This window comes from Photinus pyralis, unplaced genomic scaffold (assembly GCF_008802855.1).
Source record: "Photinus pyralis isolate 1611_PpyrPB1 unplaced genomic scaffold, Ppyr1.3 Ppyr1.4_LG3b, whole genome shotgun sequence".
NCBI lineage: Eukaryota > Metazoa > Arthropoda > Insecta > Coleoptera > Lampyridae > Photinus > Photinus pyralis.
In genome coordinates this window covers 3,296,097-3,306,026 of record NW_022170510.1, presented here as the reverse complement: position 1 = coordinate 3,306,026, position 9,930 = coordinate 3,296,097, and the positions used below count along the sequence as shown (strand labels likewise).

At 38.0% G+C, this 9,930-nt stretch overlaps 1 protein-coding gene across 1 annotated transcript; it reads right to left on the bottom strand.

The window, feature by feature from the left end:
* Positions 1-5,712: 5,712 nt before the first annotated feature.
* LOC116167007 lies at positions 5,713-6,802 on the bottom strand. The gene is made up of 4 exons (XM_031482240.1): positions 6,647-6,802; positions 6,455-6,596; positions 6,200-6,406; positions 5,713-6,136 (listed from the first exon to the last, which is right to left on the bottom strand). The coding sequence occupies exons 1-4, from the start codon at positions 6,732-6,734 to the stop codon at positions 5,713-5,715; spliced, it is 861 nt and encodes a 286-aa protein (XP_031338100.1). The 5' UTR covers positions 6,735-6,802.
* Positions 6,803-9,930: the final 3,128 nt, after the last annotated feature.

Here is a 9,930-nt window from a genome sequence, read left to right as displayed (position 1 = left end):
GAGGTTATCTAGGCAACTTACTGCAGCACTAAAAGAAGCTCAAAACTCCACCTTTGAAGCATACATTCAAAAACTATCCTCTGATGTACATAGCCTATGGAAAGCCACTAAAAAATTTAAAAGGCCCACTCCACCTAAGTCCCCGATAAGAATTCGCGCCGATGAATGGGCCCGCTCTGACCAAGAAAAGTTGGACGCTTTTGCAATCCATCTATCCCACGTATTTCAAGAACCAGAACCACCTCCCGGTGCCCTAAATGACGATACTGAAGCATTCATTGACATCCCATGCCAGTTGTCGCTTCCAATAAAACCAATCAACCTTTCTGAAGTTAAAACGGAAATATCGAAACTAAAACACCATAAAGCCCCGGGATACGATCTAATCACCAGCCAAATCTTAAAAAAGCTGCCACACAAAGCTTTTGTCCTCCTAACGACTATCTTCAATCGAATACTAAGCCTTTGCTACTTTCCTACTGCATGGAAATACGCTGAAATCATCATGGTGCACAAACCCGGTAAACCTCCACATGAAACATCTTCATTCAGACCTATTAGCCTGCTGCCTATCCCGTCTAAGCTAATTGAGAAACTAATACTTAAACGAATTCAATCAGACCAAAACCTAACAACCTTATTGCCTGATTATCGGTTTGGTTTTCGAGAAAGTATGTCAACACTCCACCAAGTCCACCGCATAGTGAATCAGATCTCCAAGAGTTTAGAAGAAAAACTATATTGCAATGGGGTCTTTTTGGATGTCTCTCAAGCATTTGATAAAGTTTGGCACATAGGTCTTCTCTACAAGCTCAAAAATCTGGTTAGTAGCAACTATTACGTTCTCCTGAAATCTTACCTCACTGATAGGAACTTCTCTGTTATACTCAATGGCTCTGTCTCTCCCCACTATCCTATACATTCTGGGGTCCCTCAGGGAAGTGTGCTCGGCCCGCTCCTTTACCTATTATATACTGCCGACTTACCCGTCTTGCATAATATGACCGTTGCGGCATATGCGGATGACGTTGCTATTCTCTGCTCTGACCACGATCCGGTTACCGTGTAACGAAGCATCCGGAATTTCTCCATTTAGTTTGCCGTTTACAAAGATCACCCGGTATAGTAACGAATGGTTTGGGCTTCGTTACGCAAGAAGACCGTGATATTGAGCATTTTACGCAATGCCATGGAGATACCGTAATTAATTAGTCTGCCTACGACCGCTCCTGTTTGAATTTTGGAATTATTTTTGTAACCACCGAAGGATGTTGTCCTGGCGAAGATGAGGGACAATTAATATTCTTTGGTTTCAGCGCCGTTAATTACTTATAAGATGTTTTAAAAAGATTCCCATAATAACCACAGGAGCCGCAATTAATTAAAAACCGAATTATTTTCTACACCGCTCAGTGCGAACACGGCGAAGCTTTGGAAATTCCCTGTTCCACTTCTACCAAAATGGGTTTCCTTTAAAAGGAAAACGCTCAATTTGGGAGGTATCTTTCTGCTTCATACTTTCGAGTTGTAAGGATGCCTTTTGATTTCTTTAATTTGCGAAACCGTATCATTCCGAATTCACCGAAACCCTTTTGTTTTACCGTTTTGCCGTTTGAGCGACCGTAAGTCAAGCCGTTGTCCTTTCCTTTTCACTACCGTTTTGAGTTTCCCTTTTTTGCACAACCGTAACCTTTTGCCACCGTTCCGCTAAACTTCATTATATTCTGTTCTCCTTGCTTTTCCGCTTTTCTTTCCCCCAGACACCGCTAATGATTTGTGCTTTATTGCTTTATTCCCTTTAGGAAATTTACCGTCAGGGCCGTCGGCCATATTTTGTTTTAGATAATCCGGAAGTGACCGCCGCCATTTTGTGGTGAACTCTGACCGTTCCCTGGTATATTCCGTTCTCCACTAGAGGATACCCGGAGGCCTTCCACCCCATCCGAGAAGACCGCCCCTCTTCCCAAGACTTCGGGGGAGCAGAGATAAGTCTTGGTGGCGCCCGAGAGACCGACCGACCGTCTACGGTGTGATAATTGAATTATACAATTATATAATTAGTAGTCCATTAAACGAACTTGAATTAATTGTGCTTTCATCATTTAAGCTACCGTTGGTGCACGAGCAAAGGGGGAAGTTCGTCGCAACCTCCTCCGTAAACATGCAATCCCAACTCAACATGCTCAGTGAATGGTATTCCAAATGGCGAATCAAGATGAATCAAGCCAAATCAGTTCAAGTCACTTTTACCCAACGCAGAGAAATCTGTCCGGCCGTATCAATCAACGGTTCTCCCATACCTGTAAACACTGTAGTAAAATACTTAGGACTCCATTTAGACCAACGACTGACGTGGCAGAAACACATCCAAACGAAAAGGAAGCAGTTGGATCACAAAGTCAAACAAATGTACTGGCCCATGGGACGCAAATCTAAACTTTCTCTCAGAAATAAACTCCTGCTGTACAAATCCATGGTGAAACCCATCTGGTCTTACGGTATCCAGCTTTGGGGCTGTGCCAAACCCACTCGTTTAAAACCAATCCAAGCGTTCCAAAACAAAACACTCCGAGCAATCGTTAACGCCCCATGGTACGTTAGCAACTTCATACTCCATCAAGACCTCCAAATTCCATATGTCACGGACGTAATCACCACTGTCTCTGCCGCTTACCAACAACGAATTACAGGTAATCCAAACGTCCTCATAGAAATCCTCTACAGGGATGGACCACCCATCAGAAGATTAAACAAAACCTGGCCTGCTGACCTACCCCCGTAACACTAAGTGATAGTGAACTAAAAGGTGAATTGTCAGTGGACACTTCCCCTTCCAAGTCAAAGTCATACATCACATTTACTTAATACTCTAAATGAAGTAGATTGTAAATTTGCAATAAAGATATAAAAAAAAAAAAAAATAAAAACGTTATTATTATTTACACTTATCATTTTTTCAGTGTTCTATATAACTGAGATAAGAGGAAGAGCCGTAAAATGTTGCGCTTTCCTAATGAACATTAAAAGCATCTACTATACCTACTTCTACCTAATAATTCAACAGACTGTACTAACCACAACTCACTAGCAAATACTACTTAAATTACTCGGGAATAACGTCTCACATTTCAGTCACATACAACTCCAATATGCCGCGGACAAAAATCCAACTTTACACAAACGACCAAAGGCGAAAAGGCCACGTTAAAACACTTCCTTTTCTATTTAACAACTCTTACCTCTCTTTTTCATTCACTTCCACTTCCTTATTATTTTGTTAAAATACATACAATATTAATCCAAAGCGCAACACCTGCGCCCATCTGTTTACAAATTAATTAAATTTTATCGTAACCACGGCTTATCTAAAAATTAAATAAACTTTTATAAACACAGTTTACTGCGGAATGTGAAATTAATCTTAGTTTTGCGAATGTATGTTATATGTGTGTATGTATATTGTAGAAATCTATTCAAAATCTGTTTTCGCTAGCACGCATTCCATTTTTAGCTTCATTCTAAGTTCGAACGAGTATATGAATAGATTTCTATGTAATAAGTTGCATAGGAACCCTCCCCTATTCCAACCATTATTTTAGTTAGTGAGTTAAAGTTTGGCTATTGTCGAAGTGTTGATTTATGCGATTGTTGATTTCGCATTATATGCCAATGTTGGTTGACGACTTTTATTATTTACGCCGAAAAGTTACACTTGAGGCATTTAAAATTCAAAGTTGTCAAATTCACATAGTTTTCTCGTTATGAGTGGAAGGTCATTGCATACCAATTAAAATACATAATTTGGATAAGGTAACGTAAAAGCAAAACGTTTCAATTGGTGCCCACTTTAGGTGTTAAGAGTTCGCATTTTTTTATATACCTAAAAAATCGCACCTTTCTGCGAATATAAGAGTAAGAGGGAAGGGTTTTAACCCTTTAATTGAGATAAGTACTATTACAACTTCCGAAGATAATGTACACCCTTCAGATCATCCCTGCTGCAACACTATACGACACAATTTAGATGAGTTCAGAAGAAATTACTGATTGTGAAATAGAGGCAAGTGAAGGGCTACAGCATTCTTTGGCTGTATGTCTTGGCGGATGTTTATTCAGACACAATGTAAAAATTATGTACGGAACAAAGCCTCCGTTAAGTAGCCTCTCCAGTATCGCTAATATCGATTTTCGACATTTAATGCGAAACGTCCAAAGTTTGTGTCGGGAAGGTCTAGCTCAAGTGACAGATGTTTATTGTTGTTAGGATATTGTAGTTTCCCAGATTAATCACCCCATTTCCGCAAAAGGAGAATTTATTAAATCTTTCCAAGACCGTCTACCATTTTACCTCGACAGATTAGAGGTATCAAATCAAAAGAAGGCCTTAGACCTAACAACACCTTTCTAGTCCATGACTAGAAGGAAAGAAGGAAGTTAGTCGCAATACATTTTTCCACTGGGTAACATACTAACATAGTTGCAAAGAAAAGATCAATTTGTGTACCTGATCTTTGAGTTCACCTTACAAACCCCGCGAAAGCTTTCTGCACTAATCAATACATTTGAATTACCCTTTTATATGAAATGCCTCTTAAAAGCATACTACGGTTTGCAATATTCATAACATTCAAAGTATAAGCTTTTAGCATACCACATTCTTCAAATATAGACATCACAAAGCACTGCACATTCACATCAATATTGGTATAGGCAGATAGTCTCTATTATATAGTAATAATAACGTTTACCTTATATTTGTTTATTCATTTAAATACGTTGAGTACGAGACTATGAAGTATACAACAAATTCATAACTAAAAGATACAGTTAAATGAAACAATCTATATGACATTTTTTATCTACCAATATCAGCGAATTACTAAGGACGGTAAGTTAGATTTAGTTGATACGCAGCAGTAATTTATTATTAAAAACTTTTTAATTCTTTCGTAATAACTTAACTACACTATAACTTTGCCGCTTCTATTACTTCATTTATTGTTAATTAACTCCCCCGATCCATTAAATTTCAAAAGCGAACGTTCAGTTATTTACATCCCAGTCTTGTGATTGCATATTAAAAGTTTAATGAGGGTAGTTCTGTTTTCGCTTTGTAGCTTCTGTTTTCATCCTTTTAGGCAATACGTTCCCATTTAGGCATTAACATTGTGTAATTTTGTCGCCAAATTGGTTTGCGATGCTCTTGTGTCATATACTGTTTAAAATCTTCGCCCTTGCCAGCAACAGCAACAACATATTGTACTACCGATGGACTTTGTTCCACCCCTTTTTCGTTTATGAGCACATTTTTTCTAGCATTTGGGATTTAGAGCTTCTTTCTATACCCCGCTAAAATTCTGCATCGGTTCCTCCCAAAGTTTTATTAGAAATAGCCTGGTCAAATTAACCGACAATCTGTATTTTATGTAATAGGTCAAAGGTAAAGTCAATGGTTTTTAATACACAAACACAATAATATGGTAACATAAATAAATATCGCACGGGGATTTGTTATAGGATATAGTCTGGAGTTCTCCGCAAAGGATGACTTTTCCAGAGCAATTATTAAATAACTTGTTTAAATAGAGTTCTTGTTAGGAGCTTAAATTTTCATTCAATCTTCTCCTTTATAAATAAAAAAAAAACAGTTTTGATAAACAGACTTTATTATTTCAGTTTTGGGAACGATACATGATTATCTAATATTTTCAGTTATTGTACCCATTTATAATAGTGATCAAAGGTACCAGGAAATTGTTCATTTAGAAAACTAAACCCTTTAAAAAATGCCAATTTGCAATCTTTAGGACTGTCACCTTTACTACCATTACCTGTTACTAAATTTATAACATCTTGAAGAGATAAATTTGCCAAGCTTTTATTTATCATTTCAATGATGGGTGCAAGCTTCTCATTGATAAGGGTATTAAGAGCAGATTGTTGTTCGATGGCAAGCGAATTAAGCGTGTCTTCCATTTGCCCAGTAATAATCTTGCTCAAGTATTCATCGTGGAATAAGCCGGTAACTTCACACTGTGTGGATGGCAGCCCAATTTTTGCCTCAAACTGTGATATTTTGATTGGATTTATTCCAATTTCAAACTCAAGCCCTAGTTGCAATTGTTTCAGCAACAATCTAAAATTGGATGAGCAAATTTTCAATACATTCTGCAGCGACTAACGACGTGACAATACCTACTTGAACTTTCCTGTTCCGAAAAGATTAATCATTTGCATCAACTTCAACGAACCGTCGTAGTTTGTACCGAGATTTAGTGAGTCGAAGGTCAATCCAAACTTAGCCGATAGTTTAGCTCCACCCCAAATAATAACGTTCAAACTCGCTGGGTCCGCTACAAATCCTGACAGCCCGTCAAAGAGGATATTGGACAGAAGCAAATTAGAACTAGAATTATAAGCTTAATCTTTATAAAATTTGAAGCGAATTTCCAACCTTATAACATCATTGTGTATGTCTAATGGAAACATTGGCCATCGAAACGGATCCAAGGAGACTCCACTAATTCCTTCTTTAATTATTTGTTTTAGGCATTCGATGCCTTGTTTAATTTCGTTCTCGAAAATACGAGAATTCGCTGCGAAAATAAAACATTAAAATTATGGCTGGGTTTCAAGTTGAACTTACTCCTCAATAGTGTCATGTTCATACTTTCACCGAGTGCGGGATAAGTGAAACATATTGCAAATACAATAAACTTATGCAATAGCTTCATTTTAAGAAAATCCTATTATGCAAAGGCGTAGCAGTTCTGGCACTCTAAGCGAAATACAGAGTTTTATACTTTATATTCGTCTAATCTCGATACTGTGACAGGTAGGTATAAGTACCTATTTAAAGTTCCCACTTACCTGATAAGTGACGCGGAGATAAAAGGGATTAGTAGCTATGTGTCGAATAAACATGACAAAATGCACTTAGGTTTGTTTGTACTGTTAAGTACAGCAGCCAAACTGAAGATCAACAATTAACTTTTATTTACGCCACCATCGTTGCAATATAGCTATTGCGTTTTGGTACTGGACGTCATTCAAACATGAACAGATCATTTTCAAACTGTGGTAACGATGAGGATATAATATCAAGTAATTAAGGCCAAACGTTTTTCTCAATAAATTAATAGAAAAGTATACATATCAAACATCTTGTTGGGTTTTTTTTTTCTTTAGCCATGCTCCCTTTGCAAACATTACAATAAAATTCATTTCTGATTGATAATTAATTCGAATTATTTTTAAACTTATAACGTAAACACTTTATTAAAGGTATCAACTGATTACAAGGTTCACGGTCTTTGTAAAATCATCAAATTATAAGTATTGTGTTTGGAGAGAAGCAGGATGCTCAATAGTACTGCCTACATCTTTGAGAAACAAAGTTAAACTAAATCACATGAAATGGAGTAAATTGACTTCAAGATTAATTGCAGGACTTATTTAACACCAATAAAAGGAAAAATGAATCATCGTAAAACACTTTTTTCCAAAATCGTCATTAAACCTTTACTTTCATGCTTACTTTATGTCAGGAAATTTTAGTTTCCATGACAGTGACAGTAACACTTTACTTGACTACTTTTTCCGCCGCCTGTCACTTTCCGAGACTCCCTTTCCTGCCACCTCACAATGCCATAGGTATTGCTAATGTCTCCTGTCATAACTGACACATTGAGATTTCATATTAAAAAATTTCGGGAAACATATAATACAATACTCGTCACTAAAATGGAACTGCTTGACTCGGAAGTTAAAGTAACTGGGCCCTCGCACTTCACTATTTGCTCGCTAGTAATATGTCATTTTCCTGACTATTATATAAATAACTAACAACTAGTCGAGGCTTTCGCTTTACCCGTATCTTTATTCAAGGGGTTTTCGTTGGAAATGTGAGACTTGGTTGAAGCAACTGACTTTATTTGGTATTTTGTATAATTGCTTAGGACTCGATCTTACCTCATGATGCAATTATTTCTAGATATTCCATCTAGCGTTGAAGAGCAAGAACAGCGCGGAGTTTCTACGGATCTGGATGTTTTGAAAAGTTTAGATATTCCTCAAGGGAGCGGTTGTGGTACTACAGACTGTGAAAGGCAATAAGCAGCTCCTGAGTAGCGTTGCAAATCCTTTCTCTGTCAAATATAGGAGGAATATGTTGCACAGATTTCACCAATAATAAGAGAATCGGGTCCATAGCACTCACTGACATGCTGGACATGATATTGACTTGTCCACTGGGCTCAAAAGTATAAAAAAAGGATACTAAAGGAGACCAAAACAAACATACTGCTAAATAAACGGTGTTTCCTTTTTAATTTTTCTTTTCAGCAATTGTATCATACAAAACATATAACATAAGGTCTTATCCAAGGTTTAGTCATTTTCACCTCGGTTTTGGAAGAAATATCCAAATTGTATCCCATAATGACGCAGACCTACACACAAGTGCTACAAAAACTCTAAAATACAAGGAGAAATATTTGAACAAGCAAATGAAAAATTCATTTCTTTGTAAAATAATAATTTACTGGAAAAGAAGTGCCATGGTCCCTCAATTATTTACACTACTCCGAGGCGTTAACAGCATAGATGGAAATAGGCTTATTCAGTAACAAACGATTTTCAATTGTGGAAAACGATTGAACCATTGATGAACTGAACATATTTAACTCAATGGTTGACAGTCAAAACCTTGTTTACGAGAAATATTGTCAGATTTCAGGCAAGACTATTTTAAGGGCATTTTATGCTCGGAATGTATCAATCCCACCCGCACGTGAGATGAACCTAAAATCTCTAAAATCTGGTGCTTCAACCAAAACCCGTGGGGTGGATGTGTTTGTTTAGTTTGCAGTGCTCAGAAAGTATACCCGCGCGTCACCTCAGGTTCTTTCTTGATAGCTCTGTGCGCCAAGCTACGAGATAGTTCTTTTAAGGCTTCTGTCTTATGGCGGCAATCTAACATCATGTTCTACTTATTAGCTGTGTGTTGGGTTTGGGTGTTTTGAGTTATTAAGTTAGTTACAGTTGCAACTGTAAGTGGAAGAGCCGGCTCTGGACCATACCTGTTTGAATGCCAGCCGGGCTTACTCATCGGATTTCTCATTACCTTCCGTTCGACCAAGTGTCTGCAAGGCAGCCCTGCTATCACTGGAGATTCTGATAGTTTTGTTCTTTATATTGTGCGTTAGAACTTTTCTTGCACTAAGCGTTAGTCCTACCAACTTTGATCGGAATACAGTAGGAAATGTGCCTAGTAGTTGGTTCAGTTCTTTGGCGGAAATACCAGTGCCTGTTCCTTCCATTTTTTTCGATCCATCCGAGAAGATGAATATGTCTAGTTGAGATGCCCCATCCTCATCGAGAAAGATTTGATAGTTTTTCCCTATCCCTATTTTCCGATTGCCCTTTTAGGATAGGTAGGTAATCGCTTAATCGCCTCGCCCAGAATTTAAGAGTGGCCCACCCCCAATACCTCTCCTATTCAATAACCCCCTATTTTTCAAAAGCAGGGATGTTAGAGTGGCTTGCTCTCTCACTTGGAGATCTAGTGAAGGCAGATCCAGCAGGGCCTCCATGACGGCAAGTCAAGTCAAGTTAGTCTGATTTTAGGCCACCAGACAATTGCTCTATAGCAGAGCATAAGTCTTCTCACGGCAATATACAGCCACCAGGCAACCTTTGGGGATGGTCCCCAAAGTCTCCCAATTGCGGGGCGACTTTGCCAGAAAGCCTTGCTTTTCGGCTTTACTTTAATTCAGTTCTTTGTCAAGTGTGATTCTTAGATATTTCATTGACTCTGAATCTGAAAAATGGAGGTTAGAATAGTAGAGGAGTTCGAAGACCCTCTACCTTGCTTTTTCTTGTGTGAAGATAACTAGTGCCGTTTTTGTTGGGTACACCATTCTTCGGTTC

Excerpts from the sequence above, each read along its gene's own strand:
- LOC116167007 (XM_031482240.1), bottom strand. The coding sequence starts at position 6,734 with ATGAAGCTATTGCATAAGTTTATTGTATTTGCAATATGTTTCACTTAT. Across the intron at positions 6,407-6,454 it reads ATACACAATGATGTTATAAG|TTCTAATTTGCTTCTGTCCA; the intron begins GTTGGAAATTCG and ends TTATAATTCTAG. Across the intron at positions 6,137-6,199 it reads TTCGGAACAGGAAAGTTCAA|ATTGTTGCTGAAACAATTGC; the intron begins GTAGGTATTGTC and ends ATCCAATTTTAG.